This window comes from Notamacropus eugenii, chromosome 1 (assembly GCF_028372415.1).
Source record: "Notamacropus eugenii isolate mMacEug1 chromosome 1, mMacEug1.pri_v2, whole genome shotgun sequence".
Classification (NCBI taxonomy): Eukaryota; Metazoa; Chordata; class Mammalia; order Diprotodontia; family Macropodidae; genus Notamacropus; species Notamacropus eugenii.
The window spans coordinates 489,835,283-489,855,956 of NC_092872.1; the positions used below are offsets into that span (position 1 = coordinate 489,835,283).

A 20,674-nucleotide genomic window follows, 5' to 3' on the forward strand; every position below is an offset into this window, starting at 1 on the left:
TAAATCTTAAGGTGCTATGTACATGGGAGTTATGTTTTTTAGTGAATTGCTTGAATATTTCAAAAGATTTATCATTTCATTGATTTGATTCAACAAATATTTCTTAAGCATCTACTCTGTGCCAAGCACTGTGATGGAAGCTGGGGATACAAAACCAAAACTGAAACAATTCCTGCCTTTGAGAAGTTTACATTCTGTGGAAGAGGTACAACACATACACAGATAACTACATACAAGATAGCAAAGCGGATAGAACGCTGGGGCTGGAGTCAGAAAGATTCATCTTTCTGAGTTCAGCTCTGACCTCAGAAACTTACTAGCTGTGTGACCCTGGGCAAGTCACTTAACCCTGTTTGCCTCAGTTTCCTCATCCGTAAAATGACCTGGAGAAGGAAATGGCAAACCACTCCAGTATCTGCCAAGAAAACCTCAAATAGGGTCACAGAGAGTCGGACATGACTGAGCATCAGCAATAAATTTCATGAGGGAGAAAGAGCATTAACAAATGGAGAGGTGGAATTTAGCCTGGTTTTGAAAGAAGTTATGATCCAGACAAGTCACTTATCAGCCTCAGCTTCCTCATCTGTAAAATGGGGATAATAATAGTATCTGTCTCAGAGAGTTGTGAGGATCCAATGAGAAAAGTAAAGTACTTTGCAAACCAAAATACCAATGCTAAAGAATCATAAGAAGGAAGTTTATTTCAGACATGGGGATTAGCTTCCTTGGAGCAGGAAGTGTGAAACTGTAGTATGCAACAATACGTGGAAGCCAGAGTATCAAGGGTTTTAAACATCATGCTGAGGGTTCTGTATTCTATCTTAGAAGCAATAAAGAGAATGGAAATGAAAACAATGTGAGATATCATATGACACATCTCAGGTTGGATAAAATGATAGAAGGGGAAAGTGACAAATGTTGGAGGGGATGTGGAAAGATTGGGACCTTAACTCATTGTTGGTGGATCAATGAGCTGATCTGTTATTTTGGAGAGGGATTTGGAATTATACCCAAAGAGTTATTAAACTGCCTATATATACCCTTTGACCCAGCCATAACAGCTGTTAGGTCTGTTTCCCAAGAGGATTAGGGGAAATGGAAAAGAATCCACACATTCTAAAATATTTATAGCAGCTCTGTTGTGGTGGCAAAGAACTAGAACTTATGGGGATGCCTGTCAATTGGGAAATGGCTGAACAAATTGTGGTGTATGTTCATAGTGGAATATTACTCTGCTATAAGAAATGATGAACTCAATGATTTTATAAAAGCATGGAGAGACCCCCATGGAGTAATGAAACATGAATGAGAAAAACCAAGAGATCATTGTGTACAGTAGTGTTGTGTACAGTAGCGTTGAGCAGCCAAGTCATTCTGACTATTATAAATACCCAAATTAATCTCAAAGATCCTATGAAGGAAGATGTTGTTTGAGTGCAAAACGGAATATTGTTGTGGCGTAGCAAGTGATGAGCTGATTGATTTAGGAAAACACGGAATGACTTGGATTTATGAAGGAAGATACTATCCACCTTCAGAGAAACATAATTGGAGGAAATAAGCATAGTTCAGTCTTACATATTTATATGTGGATGAGCTTATATGTGTGTATATGTCTGTGTTTATGTATATCTATGTATACATGTATATACATATATATATATATATATATATATATATATATATATATCTCCACGCTTAATTGTAGTATTCTTTAATGGGGGAGAGGGAGGAAGGGGGAAAAATAAAGTAAAAAGTACACAGCAGAGAACAAAAAAACACCAACAAGGAAGCAAAGAAAAACTTGGACAGCTTTAAAAACAATGTGTAGCATTTATTATATAGATTTTCTTGAAATGGGAAATTGTTTCATATTGAATCCTTTCTTACGGTCTGCTGTGTACATGGCAATTTTTTTCTTTTCTCATTTTGTATTTAAAGGTAAAATTTTTAAAAATACAAAAATAAAAAAGAGGCAGTAGGGAGCTACTGAAGATTTTTAACCAGGGGGATTGAGATGGCCCAACTTGTCCTTTAGGAGGTTTCGACTGGCAGCTCTGTGGAGGAGAGACTGAAAGCCGAAAAACCCAACAGGACACTATAACAATGGAGTTGAGAGGTGATGGGGCAGTATGACACGTACTAGCTGTGTGACCATGGGCAAGTCAAACTGGGGTATTCGAAGCACTCTAGCATTTTCTATGAATATAAAATACATCACCATTCTGCATCAGAGAAGGCGATTTCCACACAAGAGTTCCTTAAAAATGATGCAATAACAAGTCCAGATCAAGTAATTATGGTATTAATAATCCCATTTACCAATCTCATTAAATATCTATGATATACAAATAATTGTGCTGGGGACATAAACAGAGAGGAAGCTATGCTTGTTTTCAGAGCTCACATTTTACTGAGGAGTTACAAGTGTATATGTTTAAATATATACAACAGGCAGATAGGTGGCTCAGTGGACAGGGTGCTGTGCCTAATCCATTTTGAGATGTCCAATGTTGCTGTTTAGTCGTTCATTCATGTCTGACTTTTGTTGACTCCGTGGACCACAGCGAGCCAATACGGTGCATGAATTTTCTTGGTAAAGATAATAGAGTAGTTTGTAATTTCCTTCTCCAATATATAACGTAAACAGTGACTCGCTGGTCATCCAGCTAGTGAGTGTCTGATGCTGCATTTGAACTCAGGCTTTCCTGACTCCATGCCCAGTGCTCTATTCACTGAGTCACCTAGCTTGACGCCCAATAGGCAATTAGGAACACTAGACTGGTGCTCAGGAGAGAGATTAGGGTTGCATATGGAGTTCTCAGCATCAGTAGCACAGAGATGTTAATTGAATCCTTGAAAGATGATGAGATCACTAAATGAAACAGTGTAGAGGGAGAAGAGAATGATGAGTAAAAGATCTTGATGTATGGAAATATGCCATCGGGCACTGACAGAGCATCTGTTTATAAACATGCCAGGCTTGGAATCCTCCTCTTCTCTCTGCTCCCCAGTGATAAGAACTTCCTACTTTGATACATATTGGTTTGTGAAATTTTATAATCACCACCATTTCATTTACAAATGAGTAGCTTTCAGGACCACCCTTTAATAATCAATAAGCTCTTTACTGTACTAAGCTCTGAGGATACAAAGATAGAAATGGAACAACCCCTGCCTGTACACATATAAGGGTATGCAAAACAAATACAAGTTCATTTTTTGAGGGGGGTGGTACTAGCTGGGGGAGAGGGGAGGTGTGATGTCAGAGAAGGCTTCTGGTAGGATGTGACAAGAGCAAAGTTTTGAAGGAATTCTGAGAAGGGGACGTAAGCAGGGGAGTGAATTCCAGGGATGGGGGACAGTCCATATAAAGATAGGGAGATATCAGAGAGGGGAGAGAGAGAGAGATAGAGATAGAAATAGAGATAGAAACAGAGAGACAGAGAAAGATAGAAAAAGAGAAACAGAGACATATATAGAAACAGAGAGACAGAAAAAGAGAGACAGAGAGATAGAAACAGAGAGACAGACAGAGATAGAGAAAGGCTGAGAGATTGTCTCAGGTGAGGTACAGTAAGAAGACATACTTGACACAAAAAAATGTGTAATAGTCTTGGAAAAGTGGGTTAGATACAGGTTGTGAGGGCTTTAAGTGCTAAACAGGAGTTTGTCTTCAGGGAGTCACTGAAGCTCTCAGGCAGGTGACACTTGTGTTTTGGGCATGGCCCTTTGGCACTTGTCCAGAGGATAGACTGAAAAGGGAGAGACTGGAGGTGATTAGAAGGCTTTGAAGGCGACTAGGGCTTCTAATGAAGACAACTAAAGTAGTGGCTGTGTGAGTGAGTGAAGAGGTGTTGTGTGCAACAGATACTGTACAGGGAGAATAAAAGGTGAGTGAACAGGAGCGGGGGGAGGAGAGAGGAGTCAAGGATGACTCTCAGTCTGTGAACTTGTACAACTGGAAACATAGTGCTGCCCTTGACAAAAGTAGGAAGTTCAGAAGAGAGGTAAGCTTTTGGAGAAAGATGATGCATTCTGTCTTGGACATGTTAAATTTGAGAAACCTACACAGCATCCAGTTCAAAATGCCTAATAGGTAGGTAGTTGATATAGTGCTAGAGCTCAGGATACCAGCTAGGGATGGTATATAGCTCTGGGAGTCAACAACTTACAAATGGTAATTAAACTTACAGGAACTGATGAAGTCATCAAGAGGTAGAATGTAGAGAAACAAGAGAGCCCAGAACAAAACTTTGAGGTACAAACACCATTAAGGGGTGAGATATAGAAGATGATCCAGCAAAGGAGACTGAGAAGTGATTAGATAGGTAGGAGAAGGGAGAGAGGAGAATGCAGGAAGGGAAGGTGGTCAGCAGTGTCAAATGCTGCAGAGCAGTGAACAAGTTTAAGAAAAAGCCTTTAGATTTGGCAACTGACACCATTAGGAACTGGAGAGGACAGTTTCAATGAAGTGATGAGGCTAAAAAGCAGGTAACAACTTTGTTCATCCATTTATCCTGAATCTTTTGGGGAAAAGGTACTTTGGATGCCTTTTATTTAAAAGGGAAGGCATGTGACAGGTTTCAACCAGCTCCTGAAGGATCTTAACAAATGCTAAATGGAAACAAGTGGAAGGCCTGTGTGAATGAGTAGCCCTTAACCCAAGTCACATTAACTCACGTGGAGAGGAGAGGAACTCCCTTGGACCTGCCTCAGTGGGACACCCTCCTGCCGGGCTCAGTTTCTTGATGTCCAGTGTTATTTTCCAGATAGTTAAGAGCACAAAGTTCCCTGTTACCTCCAGAATCAAATCTAAATCTTCTGTTAAGTCTTTAAAGCCAACCATAACCTGGTTATGGCTTCCCTTGTCATCTTTACTGAAGAGTATTTCCCCTTTGTGCACACTGTACTCTTGTTGAACAGGCCATCTTACTTTTCTTCATCCATGATGCTGATTCTTGGTTCTATGCCTTTCAGTTGTCTTCCACACCTGGGAAACTACTCCCTTCCCATCTTTTTCTTTCAGAATTCTTGGCTTCCTTCAAGCTCAGCTCAATTGCCACCTTTTACATGATGTCTTACCTGATGCACCCTATTGTTAATGCCTTTCCCTCAAAATTCCCTTGTATCTATTTTGTATCTACCTAAATATGGACTCCCCCAGTCTTAACTGTGTGCTCTTATGGAGGAGGGACTACTTTCACTTTTGCCTATCTGAAGTACCTAGTAAAATGCCTGGCACTTAGTGGGTACTTAAATGCTTGCTGATTGGTTGATAATAAATGCCTGGATTGTTGCCTTCTGACAGCCTATGTCTCCCAATGATCTTCTGATGCTCTCATCTCATCTGCTGTTGTCAAGTCAGAAGAGTGAGCAAATCCTAAACATCTCCTCCCCCCCCCCCCCCCCTCCCCAGGGAGACTGGAAACAGAGACTTCAGTGTTCTGTCACCTGAGGGAAAAGGAGTGGTTGGACTTTTGCTCTTGGTCAAGGTGCAGTGCTCTGGGTGTAGTGCTCTGAGGACAGTGACTGAGGTGACTGAGCAATGCATCTTTTCTGCTGTGTCCACATCACTTTAAAACCATCAAAAAGAAGAGCTGTTATTCCTCTCAAGGAGGTCCCAGTGCTTCTGGCTCTGAGGAAGTCTTAACCCCCATCACAAACTGTCTCATGAATGCTGGTCACAAGAGAGCCATAGCTCACAAGATGAAATCATGACAAGCTCTAGAACTGGAAGAGACCTTAAAGAGCATCTAGTGCAACTTTATTTTACAGATGTGGAAACTGAGGCCCGGAGGGGTGAAATGAACTCTGGCTCTGGAGTTAGAAACCCTGGGTTCAAAGTCTCATCTCTGATGTGTGACATTGGGTAAGTAACCTTCCCTCCCTGGGCCTCAGTTTCCTCATCTGTAAAATGAGAGGGTTGGACTAGATCACCTCTGAGGTCCCTCCCAGCTCTAAATCTATCATCTTATGGTCCTTCCTAGCTCTAGAGTCTAGGGTCCTGTCACAGAATTGGAAAGTTTGAAAGGAAATGTTTGTTGATTGATCTCATTAGCCATTTAGCCCAATCCATACACAAAGGAAACCTGCACTGTAACATATCTGACAAGTGGTCACTCAGCCTCTGATTTCCATGGAGGGTATACACACCACCTCCCCAGGGAACTCATTCTACTTCTGGACAGCTCTAAGTATTGGCAAGTTTTCCCTAACAAGCTGAAATTGGCCACGTAGCACCTTCTAGCCTTTGTTCCTGGTTCTGCCCTCTGGGGCTTGATTGAACAAGTCTTGGTCCTCCACGTGGCAGCCCTTTAAGTTCAGGTCCCCTCTGGTGGATCCCCCTGGAGTCTTCTCTCCTTCAACCATTCCTCTTATGACAACGGATTCAAAGCCCTTCTCCATCCTGGTTGCTCTCCTCTGCACATTCTCCAGGTTGTCAGTACCTTCTTAAACCACAACGCCCAGAACTTGGAAGACTGGAGCTGGACCTTTCTAAGCCAAATTCTAAACTCCCAGGAACTCCTTCCCCAATCGAGAGGAGGGCGCTGCAGTGAGTCGCTTCAGCCGGCAGGGGGCAGAGCAGCAGGAGGTCAGCTCGCCAGGCCGGCGTTGCTATAGGCGACGGCGTTGCCCAACTTCAAGATGGCGGCGACGTGGCTTCGTCCGCCCATTCGGAAGTAGGCGGAAGCATGCGGCGGGCGGCGACGTGGGGCTGGCGGCTGGCGCGGCTGGCCCGCGTCTCGGTTCCGGGCACCGGTAGCGGGCTTGGCTCGCGTGAGGAATGCATCCGAGGCGGCATCGGGAAGAGGTGGCCGTGGCCTGGCCCAGCGGGCGGGCTGCGCTGGTGGCGGCGCCCGTTGAGTTCCGGGCCAGACTCGGGACCCGAGCCCGCGGCCGCGCTGGGCCGGATACAGGCCTCTCACTACCAGCTGGTCTACACCTGCAAGGTGGGCCCCTGGCGTGGGAGGCGGAGGGGTTCAAACCTCGTGCGGGCTGAGCCTCCTCCGAGAGCCCGGCCGCAGCCGCCCAGCGCCCCGGCGGTATCCCGAAAAGACCCTTGACCCTCCGGGATTGCCGAACTGCCCGGGCTAGCGCAGGGCTAAGGTTCGAAGTCGAAGTTGGCGGCTTTAAAGTCTCTCGCTTGGGCCCAAAGCGGCGGGGACTGGCCCGGGGTCACGCAAGGGCGTTGGCAGCGCAGCCGGAGCTCGGATGCCCTCGGACTCCCAGGCTCTGGGGCTCTGCCCGCGGCTGGTGGCGGCCCCGTCCGCAGAGGGAGATACAGGGAGGGGGTCCTCTTAGTGACTGCCAGCCTCTCAGTGCCCACCCTGGCACCCACCCTGGGAGGTGGAGGCTGGGCTAACCCCGTTTTACGGATGAGGAGATTGCCCGGAGTCCCGCAGCCAGTCAGGGCCTGAGGTTGGATTTGACCCTGCTGTGCCCTCTGGCCGCCTCCAGGGAAGGGGCGCCTTGCCTAGGGGCTCAGGGACCGCAGGCTCGGGGGCGGCCCGCATTTCTGTTGCTTTAAAGGTGTCAAAGTCCTTTGGGCTGAGGGAAGGGAAGAGAGGTATCGGTCTGAGAACCAGGAACTAAGGTGTGGGGGAAGATGACCTGCAGGTGCGGGGCTCGGGGCTCGTGGGGCAGGCCCATGGTTTGGTAAAGAGGAAGCAGAGAAATGGGACTGGGAGATTTGGAGGAATAGAGGGGCACGGTGCCTGGCATGTAGTAGGTGCTCAATAAATAAATGTTTGACTTGAATAAGGGAAGTGTGGCTCTGGCACACAGGATTGAGGGATAAAGGGTGAACAAGAGGGAAGGAACCGAATCCTTTAGTTCCTTGGAACACTTGGCACAATGCTTGGCACATGATGTAAATGTTAGCTGTTGTTATTAGTAGAAGCACAAGAAGAATGGGGGATTAAGAAGAAGGTAGGAGTGAGGAACAGTTGGGGGGGTTTGGAGGATGTCATGGCCATAGATGATTTCAAGGCACAGGAGGAAACCTCTTCTGTCCCCTGATCTTTAGTTCATCCATCTGTAGAAGGAAACAGTATACATCAGGTTATTGGGGTGGGTAGGTGGGGAGTCTTTGTAAAATTTGAAAACACTATAAATGTGAGGTGTTTTTTTTATCGGTCATGGCTCATGGTAGGCAAGGAGCAGGGACAGGCTTCGGGGATGGCCTGGAGGACAGAGATGGGAAGGTTAGGGATGAGGTTAGACAGCACTGGACAGGAGGGATATGGGTAAGTATAAGGAGGCTTTTGTTGACCTAGGACGCTCATAAAGCATTAGGGGAATTTTAGAAACACTTGTATAATGTTCAGCCCTGACTAGGGCAGCCAGAGGAGAAATTATAATAAAGCTATTCACATTTATCTAGTCCTTTACATTTTACATAGCATTACATTTCATTACAACAACCTGTGACGGAGTATTATACCCATTTTGTAGGTAAGGAAACTGAAACTCAGTTTTGACAAGGAAGTTTTTCCAGGGTTACCCACAGCTAGTAAACAACAGCCCCAGATTAGAGTCCAGGTCTCTTGACACCATGTACAGTGTTGTTTCCACTGACTACATCATACCCATCTGTCTTTGCACATATGACCTCCACACAGAGGTTTTTGGGCCAAGGCCATGTTGTTTCAAGGGCAGACTGTTGTGGGGATATGTTGTGAGTGGGAATCAGCGATGATGACTGGTTGACAGTGCTGCTCTCTCTCTAAGGTCTGTTGGACAAGATCAACTAAAAGGATCTCCAAGCTTGCCTATCATAAGGGCGTGGTGATTGTGACGTGTCCCAGCTGCCAGAACCACCATGTCATTGCTGACAACCTGGGCTGGTTTTCAGACCTGGATGGGAAGAAGTGAGTACTCAATTTTCACAAAAATCAGTTAAGTCCCTTTGGGTCTAAGTGTTGGAATCAGTCCCAGTGATGATCCAAAAATGAGTTCCTTTTGCTTTTTCGAAAGGAAATTTGTCACGCAGTATCCTGACTCACAAACTCATCCATAGCCAGAATTCTGACATGCACTAAGACATGAATGTTTGTATTAAATACAGATGCACTTAATAATGATAATAATTGCCATTTCTTTAGCCTTTTCAGGCTTACCAACTGTTTTCTTCACAGTAATCGTGAGAGGTAGGTGGTGCAGGTATTACCCCCATTTTACAGATGAGAAAATTGAGACTTGACTAGAAAAGTTAAGTGACTTGGCCACAATTAGCTGGTAAATGTCAGTTCTGACTGGAATCTGGGTCTTCTGACTCCCAGTCTCCTAGTCTTCCCCAAATGGAGTGTGAACTTTATTTCTCCCACAGCCACACCCACCTCATTTGAAATACTCAGAAACCAGTTAAAATAATTATAAGAAAAAGTTTTAAGTTAATTTGTTATTCCTACTTCAGATTTCTTGCCTACTTAATAAGGGTAGGGGGGAGAGGGAAGGAGAGAATTTGGAACTCAGAATTTTTTAAAGGAATTTTAAAAATTGTTTTTACATGTAATTAGAAAAAAAAAATATTGAAGTTTTTCTTTAAAAAAAAAAAGATATCTTGATATTCTGAAGTTAGCCATACAAAGAATCCTCACTTTCCAACCACCCAGAAGATGTATTGTAGGTCCAGACAGCTGTCACTGCCAGGAGAGCTGACTCCATGCCAGAGCATCTTTCACTTATTGTCACTGTGAAAAGCAAGAACTTATTGGGAGACATGATCCCACGAGGAGCAGATTCCTGGCATGACTGCTTTTCTGTGTGGTGGCCCCTCATCCCCAGAGTGTTATGCCTCCCCTCCCTACCACCCTTCTGAGTTTTTCACTTCCTTTGTTAATCTTCCTGGAATACCAACAGCTACAGATAATTTGATTCATTAAACATCATGTTAAAAAAAATTAATGTTCTTCCTTTTGAGATTTAAGGGAATATCATTAAGTTGTAATCTAATGAGAATTAGTTCAGTCAGCTTGGTTTTCTCCAGGCACCTATTTTGGATAGCTGCACTTAAGGAATGACAGTTTTTGATTAGGGGAAGCAGAGGTGGAGAGGGCTAGAACAAAGCATTGATTAAGTGCCTATTGTGTACTAAGGCTGTACAAATATCTTATTTGAACCCTTATCATCCTTGGGAGGTAGGTGTTATTATTAATCCCTATTTTTATCATGAAGCAAACTGAGGCAGATAGAGTTAAGTAATTTGACAGGATCATAAAGCTAGTAAGTGTCTGAGGATGGCTTTGAATTCAGGGTCTTCCTTACTGCTGGCCCAGCACCCTATCCACTGCACCATTTAGCCAGGTATTTTGGAATTTGGATCTCTTTTCATTTGCTCAAGTTAATCCTGTTTTAGGATGGTAAATCTGGATGCTTAGGGTTTCGTGGATACACTAAAGGCCCAGGAGCCTGGATGGAAGGGGAGTTAGTGAGACAGGTGTGTCAGAAGAGATGTGGGAGAATATGGAAATTAACTTCCCCTCTTTGAAAATTTTGCTTAGGGGCAGCCCTGAACTTAGGAAAGAGTGTTATATATTTCCATCTTCTCTTCCTTCTGCTACTACATGGCTCCCTGTTTGCAGATCCAGGAGCTTCGGGTATTAATTTGATTTGCTCCTTCATTTAACAAACACCCTTTTAGCACCTGCTGTAGATTGTGTACTCTTTGAGAGAGAGGTGGCAAAGCAGGCAGAGACCAGTAGTTACTGCCTTCTAGAGTCAGCAAGAATAAGGCGATACATTTGCAGCTGGTAGTTGAAGCCCAGCCCCCAGGTCTGAGCCTCAATCTTCAGGTGCAGATTTCATGTGTAATTCTAGTTGAGCAAGAGGAAGAGCTGACGTTGGGACATTTTGTCTTTAGGAACATTGAAGAAATCCTGGCAGCTCGAGGGGAGAAGGTGAGGCGTATGACGGGTGAGGAAATTCTCGAAATTGTTTCGGAGGCAGAAGCTGGACCGAAATCTGCTTCTCCTGAGGAGGAGAGCAGCTCAGATCCTACAGATGACATAAGAAAGGATCCGACCTGATCCAGATGAATGTTGACTTTTCCCCATTTTATCCTTGTGCTGGAAAAGAAAGGGGTTGCTTGGGTTTGCCTTTGTTTTTTATAAACAAAAAAAAATCATCTTCAAATTCCAGTGTATGGTATCCATTTGAGACTTCATAAACTGTTTAGACTCAAGTCTTAGAACTCTGAGAAAAATCAGAACTCTGAGAAGGCTCTTAGACTTTGGGTATCCTCCACACTAGTCTGTATGGGCCCCAGGGCACTCAAGTCACAGACATAGGCCTTCTTCACAATAATCAGACTAATGTTGTGACACATTTGTATAGTTCAGGAAATAGCAACTTGCCAAAGGTGGTGTATGGGTGGGAGGTTGTCTGGCCTGACCCCTGTATTTCAGGCACTGGGAGGTTAGTGTGTCTAGGGGTCAGACATCCAGAGAGAGCTGAGGTTCCAGCCTGAGTGATTTTGTCTAAAACTTCTCTGTCCCCTTTTTTATTTCCTGTTTCATCTGTTTCCACCAGTTAAGGAACTGATTTGGTTTAACAAGCATGTCTTTCATTGTTATCATCTATGTGAATAAATAAGCCTTTATTAAGTGCTTATTGTGTTCCAGGCCCTGTGCTAAGTGCTGGGAATAGGAATAGAAAAAGCTGACTCTCAAACTGACAACTCATCAGACACTCTAATCTGGAGAGATAGTACTTACAAGAAAACTGGGGTACAAGGATAAAAAGGCCAGAAGTCCTGAGGGAGCTGTGCTGGGACCTGTGGCAAGGCCCAGAGATCCTAAGGTTTTATCAGCAGGTCAGATTAACATCTAAGTCCTAGAAATTTGTAGCAAGGCAGATGGTAAGGTCTGGAGTACCGTATAGTAGTCATCCACTATATAGTTTTTGTTCAGAACTCCTTTGTGGCATGGAGAAGATCCGGCCTGTGCCAGGAGCTGTGCCTTGCCAGAGGTCCTCCTCAGCCAGAGGCTTCAGCTACAGATAGTCTAAGAACAGACTGGTATCTCAGGACTGGTCCAGGTAGATGTGAAGAGGTTCTTCTTCATCACAGGGATGGTCAGCCAACTAGGTCATGAATGTTTCCAACCACACAACCCAAGGATGCTGTCTACTATGGGGGTACCCCCACCAGAAGATGCTGGAGTAGTGGAATGACAGGAAAGCATTTGGGTGCACTCACCTCCTAACCACCAGGGAGGTTGTAAGGATCCAAGGAGACCGTGTGCGGGCTGTGCCAAAAGTCTTACTGAAGTTGTACACTTGTTTAATCGTTTTTCAATCGTGTGTGACTTGACATGACCCTTTTTGTAGTTTTCTTGGCAGAGATACTGGAGTGGTTTTCCATTTCCTTTTCTAGCTCATTTTATAGATGAGGAAAGTGAAGCAAACAGGGTGAAGTGACTTGTGGTCACATAGCTAGTACATGTCTGAGACCAGATTTGAATTCAAGGCTTCCTGACCAGTCCCGGGGCTCTATTCACTGCACCATTTGTCTGTCCCAGTTTTACATTTATTAAAGCTTAAATGTATTTTAAGTTCATTAAAGCTTGAAACTGGACTAAGACTTTTGGAGCACCCTGGATTAGAAGTGCTTTGTAAACCCTCAGGTGCCATATAAATGTGAGCCATAGTTTACAAATGAGGAAATCCAGCCTGACTTACTGACTTAACCAGATGGGATGATGATAATGATGATGGCAGCAACTGTCATCGGCATGAAAGTGGAAGCAGGCTCAGGCTAGTGAGCTTCAGAGTCAGGATTCTGATGGGGCTTTTCCTCTTTCTAATGCTCCTCACTGTGCCAGGCTCCTGGGTGTCCCAGGGCCATGCTTTCCATGTGCATGACACAGGCCTGGCTTCCTGTTTGCCCACTCAAGATGCAGGTATATGTTGCTTTAGGAAACTCCAGTTGCAGCTCATGTGTAGATACCATACTTTATAATCAAAGGGTATTTTAGCCACTTGTGCCTCATTTGACCCTCATAAAGACCCTATGAGGTAAGTAGGGAAAGGATGGGTATCTCCTTTTTATAGATGAGAAAACCAATTTAGAAGAGTAAAGTGACTCTCCCAGGGTGACCCAGTAAATAGCCTCAGATCTCTTAACTTTCAGGCCAGGGCTAGTCAGTTCTCTTTCTGCCAGACTATGTAAGAAAACCATCTTCTGGAATCGTGGCTTTACAAGATGTCAAAAATATATTTATTTCTACAAGTGCCCTGGGACGTGTGCCCTTCAGCATTAATTACTGAGGGCATTCTCCTACAGATACTCACTCTGCTGAAGTTGCTTAGCTGGGGAATTAGCAATTTAAATGAACACAATGGTCCCAGAATGCCTAGGCAATTATTCTTGCCTGGGAATAGGCCCCGGGGGGAGGGAGTGCAGTGCCACTGGTGGGAGGTAGAATAACGGTTCTGCATTGTTCTCTGTGTGGTTGGAGGGGAGCTGTACTTAGGATCTATTACCCCCCTGTCCTTCCCTTGGGGAACAACCAGCTATTATTCTCCTCCCCAGTAACCTTTAGCCAGATGGGAGGTTTGGGGGTTGGGGGGGTGTAGGAAGACTATTATCATGTCCTTTACTCTTTTATTCCTGAGGCTGAGCAATTCCTATGCCATCAACTGCCAGCCTCATTTTTATAGGATTCAGGGCTGAAAGGGCACGTTAAGAGATCATCCGGTTCAACCCTTTAATTGTACAGATGAAAATTGAGGCCCAGATAAGTAAAATGATTTGCCCAAGGTCACATAGGAAGTAGCAGAGATGTGATTTGAACCCAGGACTTCTGACTTAAAATTCAACATTATTTATTCCTTCTAGTGGTTTTCTGAAGGTCTTGTTTTTCCCAAGTTGATAGATCCAGGAATGGATTCCTTTAGATGAAGGAAAAGAGGTTGGATGGGGCATATTATTTTGAATGATGAATGAAAAAAAGCATTTATTAATTAAGGTGTAATGCTGTATGTTAGGGATACAGATAAAAAAAGATGGGTAGTCCTTACCTTCAAGGAGTTTACATTCTGATGGGAGAGACAACTGATACAGGGTGAATGGTGGCCTGGGAAGGGTGTTTTGTTCTGGGAAGTCACAGGGACAGTGGAGCTACAGAGAAAGCTATTGACAAACCCTTTCCAGAAGCAGTGATAGTGTTTTACTCTTCTCTGATCAAGAGATGGAAAGCAGGTAAGGACATATGGGAATGGCAGGCTAGCCAGAAGGTTGGTGGAGTGAGATATAGTCTACGGTCTGGGGCTGCCTAGATAGAGTTGGCCTTATGACAGCTCACCAGTCAAGACAGCATAGCCTCAGGTAAGAGCTCCAGGGCTGCATCCCCTATTAAAAAAAGAAAAAGAAAAAGAAGCAAATCAGGGTCAATTGTCTAATGAGAAAAGCAAATTCATTTATTAATTCTGGGGATTAGTGTCTTGTTATGGGAACTTTTTATTTCCTTTTATTATTTGGGACTCAGGGTCATCCCTCCTGCAAATTTTGTTTAACTAATAATCTGTCTCCTGTTAATATTAACCTTGCCTGACCAAAACCTGACTCATGGAATAATAATGTTAAGGGAAGGTCAAGGCCATTTCTCCTAATTGAAAGGTTGTTGAGTTGACCAAAACCTGTCTCCTGGGATGTGAAAATGTACTTAAAGCATTCAGCATTCCTTAGATAAAAGCCAGAGAAAGAATCTTAACTATCCCTAACTCCTTGGCAACATGTATTTCTTTTTCCTCGGTCAGCCTATTTGTGACCCCTCTAAATGTAGTTTAATCTGTAACCTAACTTAGTTTACCTATAGAGTTTGTTTAATAAAGTTTGTTTCCTTAGGGGATGCATGAGATTATGACTGTTTAACTGTTCAACTTTTATGATACTGCTATTATGAATTTATCTTTAACTTTGTAGCCTAAAAGGAATGTACAAGACTGCAATATGTAAACAAATTATATCTCTGTTACTGGAGTAATTTTGCCCATAAGAGACCTTGTCTGAATCCTATTGATTATTTAGGTTTTCTCTGAGGCCTGAACCTGTGCTTGAGCATAAACCTAGGTTTTTATTCCTGTAATTTCTGCATTGTGGTAACTATATTTTGGCAGCAGTTACCCACCACATGAACTCAGAGAGGAGATATTTCTCCCACAGCAGTCTCATTGATGCTTTCTAATCTCTATTTGAGCCGTCAGTTACTGGGTGTGGTCTCTGTATCTCAGGTAAAACTGCTGCTGAAGGGTGTTTGACTGGAACATACTTGGAATGGATAACTACCTTGCTCATTGACTTTGCTTCACAACTTTATTCTGGACTTTTAGGATCTGGAATCTGTACATGACCTCACTCTTGATCCTTTACTTGGTTCCAGACCCTCCTTAGCCATCTTCTTATTGAGTCTCAGGATCATGGGATTGGGAGGGGGGAATATTCCTTAAAAGGGCAGCTAGGTGCAAGCCTGGAGTCAGGAAGACCTGAGTTCAAGCCCAGCCACAGATACTTACTAGCTGTAATCCTGGGCAAGTCACTTAACCTCTGTTTACCTTAATCAACTGGAGGAAAAAAAATGGCAAGCCGCTCCAATATTTTTGCCAAGAAAACCCCAAATGGGATCACAGAGTTGGGCATGACTAAAACAACTGAACAACATATTCCTTAAAATACCAGGAGATGACCTGTAGTTACCAGGATGGAAAGCATTATAGCTACTCATACCACCTGGATGAGAAGGAAGTCAACATCTCTATTTTTTCAAGTCACACTATGCCTGACCCCATTTATTTTAGGTTTGGGTTGTTCAGTGTTGTTTTTAATTATCCAGTCAGTACTGAGGTGACAGGGTGAACCTTAGAACCTGTTTCTTAAGTTGCCCCATGTAGTTGAGATCTCAAAACTGAATGATCATGGAAGGTTCCAACAGTACCCAACTATTTAGGAAAACTTTTGTTTTTGAGGGGGATCTAGAATTTCAGGGGTGACCAGAGAGCTTGACTTCACAAGGAAATACCAGCAAGTCCAGCTTCCTGTGGCTACTTGGTGAGCAGCAAGAATGAGAGCTCCTGTTCCTACTCGGGTTAACAAGGGGCCAGGATCCCTGAGACCAATCCTTGGTTTCCTCACTCCAATATTCATTGAGTGCTTCTGAGTTTTCTGGCACTCCTACCTCTTCTGTGGTATGAACTCCCTGAGATCGGTTACTATCTCACTTTTCTATTTACATATACAGTCCTTAGCTTGGTGGTTAGTACATAGTAAGCACTTAATAAAAGCTTTTTCATTCAAATGAAGCAAATTGGGTATGAGAAGATATAGGGAACAAATACCCCTGTGAGTGGTTGAGGTAAACTGGAGAGAAAGGTGCGAGCTGGAATTCCTAGTAATGGCTGTACTTGTATCACACCCACAGTGGAATATAAATGGACTACAAGGGCTTTGAGGACAGGTTCATGGTAGGTATTAAATACACACATATTGAATTGGGTGACTCCAATTTTGACCTCCCTGACTTCACATAGGCTGTCTCCCATGCCTATGAGGCAGAGGGCCCAGGGATCACAGTTCCCCCAGGGGTGCGCTCTAATTCAGCTCCCCCCTCACCTTTTCCTCTCCACATCCTTCTTTCATGTCTCCGCTCACCTGTTCCCTCCTACAGAAGCCTTTCTTGATCTTTGGAGCAGTTAGTGCTGGCTCCCTCTTGGAGTTACTTTGTATTTACTTGTGTATATATGCCCTTCTGTGAGGAGAACCTAAGCTTCTTGAGGGCAAGGACTCTTTGGTCTTTTACTTTGTATCCCCAGGGCCTGGAACATAGTAGACAATAAATGTTTATGAAATTTAATTGAAGACCTGGCTATGGCTTAAGCTCTGCCTCTCCTGCAGTGAAGGCAAGGTCCAGCAGATGGATATTTTAGGTCAGGGTTAGAGTGTACAGAGCTAGAGAGTCTAGACTCTCTCCCCTGGACCTTTGACAGGCTGGAACCTCTTGTGAACTTTTATAAGATTTCCCTATACCTGCCACTCATTTTGCCTTGTGCTTTTTTTGTGCAAGCATGTGATTTCTGGGCTAGATGGTGATCCCTCTGAGGTCAGAGTTTTGTATTTTATTTCTGTCCTCTCTGACCCTCTGTTCTGAGCACAGACCATTAAGTGGAACTTCATAAGATACTTAATAAACATTTGTTGAATTAAATTAGCTCTTAAAGCAAGAAGACAACGTGCTGTAACAACAAGAGCCCCAGAACTGGGACAGACACTTTTGCTCTGCCACTTAAGAGTGCCGAGATCTTTGGCAAATCATTCGACTTTTCTAGGCCTCAGTTTCATCGTCAGTAAAGTAGAAGGTAAAAATACTTGTATTACCTACTTTGAAAGGCTATATGAGGATCAAATGGGATAATATATGTAAAGTGCTTTTAATCTAATCTCATTATTGTTACATAAATGTGAATTTTGATAATTATAGATAGATACAACATATATTAAGTAGGCAGCTAGGTGGTGCAGTAGATAGAATGTTGGACTTGGCTTCAGGAAAATTTGAGTTTAAATCCTGCCTCAGATATTTAATAGCTGCATGATCCTGGGTGACACTTAAGCTCTCTCAGCTTTAGTTTTCTCATCTGTAAAATGGGGATAATAATAGCCCCTACCTTGCAGGGCAGTTGTGAGGATCAAATGAGATAACATATATACAGTATTTTCCAAACTTTGAAGTGCTGAATAAATATTAATGCATGTGTACAGTTATTATTCCAGGTACTTTGCGAAGCATCAGGGGGGTTCCAGATACAAGCAAGCAAGAAATAAAGTGTCTGCCCTCAAAGGGGCTTACATTTTAATGAGAGAAGACAGCACATACAGAGGAGTGAGGAAGGGTTGGTGACCTAAGAAAATACTATGGTATGGAACGATTGCAGGTCATTGTGAGAATCAAGAATAGGTTTAAGAGCAGTAAGGCTCAGCAGAAATAAATGATCCAATATTATAATTAGATAAAAGAATTTCAGAGTTATTGAACATGGAAGTGGAACATTTGTGGGTGATGGCAAGAATTAGGTTGTGTGTGTGTGTGTGTGTGTGTGTGTGTGTGTGTGTGTGTGTGTGTGTGTGTGTGTAGTTAAGGTAGAGTAGGAGAGAAAGAAGTGAAAAGTTAGGGTATTTGAGGGAATATCAGCACAGATATTAAATCCTCTAGTATGAGCAGAAGTTGGGGAAGAGGGAGATTGTGAGCCAGGTACTGAACTCATTGAAAAAGAAAGGAGAATATATCAACTCTTCCTCTGTGCCCGGTGTGCCAGAGGATATGAGAGAAGGAGCAGCTGGTCTTGGAGAAATTAGAAAAATGGCATCTTGAGGAAGAAGCTTAAGCACCAGATGATATAAGGAAGGTGACAGGAAGTATCTAGGATCGTAGGATGACAGAAAGATCCTGTAGTCCAACTCCCTCATTTTAAAGCAGAGGAAACTGAGGCTCAGAGAGACAGAGGAAGTGATTTTTGAAAGATCCTATAACTAATAAGTAGCAGAGTGAGTAAGGATTTGATCTCATATCCTCCACTGCTAAATGCAGAGATCTTTCTGTTACACTATAATAGGGGAGATATCCAAAGGACATAGTGGAAATAGAGGGCAAAGGAGGACAGGAACAAGGGATAACTAATGCTGGTTTTACTTGAAAGGGGGCAAGGGAAGGGGAGAGTAGCTGGAATCCTTTTCTGCTAGTGCCTTGCATCACCAGTCTAGGCATATAGATGGGAGGGAGGTGTGGCAGTCCCAGGATCCAGGAGAAGGGAAGCAGAGGGAGTAGATCTATCCTGAGGCCTGTACTGGTACAGAAAGTACCTCCACTGCCATGTGGTGTAGAATCATTCTCTGTTCTATAATAAGTCTGGAAAGGTAAGTGGAAACCAGAAAGTGGAGGCTTTAAATGCTACCCTGAGGTATTTGTGTTTTATTCCAGAAGTACCAGGGAGCCACTGAAAATTTTTGAGTGTAGGAGAGTGATTACATTAAAACTAATATGGCAGCTGTATTGCTGATGAATTGGAGAGAGGAGAGATAGAAGCAAAGAATCCAGTTGGGAGGAGATTTTATGATGATGCCTTAACTAGGTTGGTGGTACTGTGAGTGGAGAGAAAGGGACAGATGTAAAAGATGTGGAGATAGAATCCTTTGAACTTGGCAACTGATCTGGGTGGGGTTGAGGAGGGATGGAGAGGGTTAAGAGTCAACTAATGTTATAATCCTAGATAATTAAAAGGATGATGTTGCTTTTGGCAGAGGTAGGGAAGAGAGATGGAGAAGTAAAGAATGGAGGAAGATGCACTGAGGCTGGAAAATATAGGTCAGTATTGGTCACTGGATTTTGAGATTGAAGGTACCTTCTTTTATTATTATTTATTATTATCACTATTATTATTGCCAGAAGTGATAAATGGCAGAACCATGCAGAACCTAGATCTTCTGGTTCCAATTCTGGTGATCCCCTTTCTCAGTCCAAACCTCATCCAAGATACCTCAGGGAATGTCCCTTTTGAATTTTAAATCTCCAAAATGAAAATTCTCATCTACTTTAAATTTCCTCCTGCTTTCCTCCTTTCCTGCATCCTTGTCACCTGAGGTACTCTTTTGGTATTCATTTTTTAGAGCACATCATGGTTTGGTATTATTAACATGCTCTCTCTTACTTTGAAATTAGTCACCTCTCACCCATCCAAACCCTGTGGTGAATGGTGCAGTGTAAAGGATGCTAGATTTGGAGTCAGAACCTTTCAACTCTGTCACCGTATGACTTTGGTCAGGTCACTTCACTTCCCTGGGTTTAAATTCTACATAAATATGTAATCACTCCTCCAACATGTACTTGCACTAACTGGTGTGTTCCTCAGGAAAGTGCTACTCATACTTCAGTAGTCTCAGAGCAGGTCACTACAAGAGGCTATTGTTTCAATATTGTTCCTGAGTCCCTACTGGTGTGCTCTCCATCAATAATCAATCAGTTGACTCATTTACTGAGGAAGTATAGCAAGAACAGTTGAAACATTCCCCTTAAAAATTTGAGGCCTACACACAGACTCTAGGGAAGAATAGGGATTAACTTGAAGTACTATGATAGTGAGATGCACAGAGGGAAAAAAAATGTGTGTCAAAAGAATACCTCTAGACTCCTTGGTCTAGAAGGCCTTTGTTCCCTTTGTGGCATCCTCGTGAAGTTTGCTATGGTTCATGGTATCAATGATGGATGAGTTTCTCTGTTGATCAGCTGGGCCAGATCTTCTAAGAGTGTGGTATCTCTGCTGGGTGGACTGGGCCATTCTGCGGCTCAGTTAGGTCACTTGGCTGTTGCTGCCTATTTTCTGCTCCCTATTTTCTGCTCAAGTGCAGATACCAGCTATCTTCCTGTATCTCCCCTTTCACAATGTTCAACAGGTTGATGTCTATGTATGTTTATCATCTATCTCTCAAGGTTGCTGTTCAGATATCTAATCAAGGAAGCAAACACAAAAGATAAAGGGCAAACATGTACCAGGTGGGAGATAGGGATGCCACCTTTCCCTCACCCAATTCTCAGGACCAGCTTTAAGTTGCCTCCTCCCTAACCATAAAGGAAATAGAAAAATGAAGGGGCAGATTGCCCCTTTTGTATGCCCATTTAGTCCTGGT

The 20,674-nt window shown here is 43.4% G+C and overlaps 1 protein-coding gene across 1 annotated transcript; it reads left to right on the plus strand.

The window, feature by feature from the left end:
• Nucleotides 1-6,349: 6,349 nt before the first annotated feature.
• DNLZ (DNL-type zinc finger) lies at nucleotides 6,350-11,609 on the plus strand. Its single transcript, XM_072632962.1, has 3 exons — nucleotides 6,350-6,953; nucleotides 8,734-8,873; nucleotides 10,865-11,609. The coding sequence occupies exons 1-3, from the start codon at nucleotides 6,696-6,698 to the stop codon at nucleotides 11,028-11,030; spliced, it is 564 nt and encodes a 187-aa protein (XP_072489063.1). The 5' UTR covers nucleotides 6,350-6,695; the 3' UTR covers nucleotides 11,031-11,609.
• Nucleotides 11,610-20,674: the final 9,065 nt, after the last annotated feature.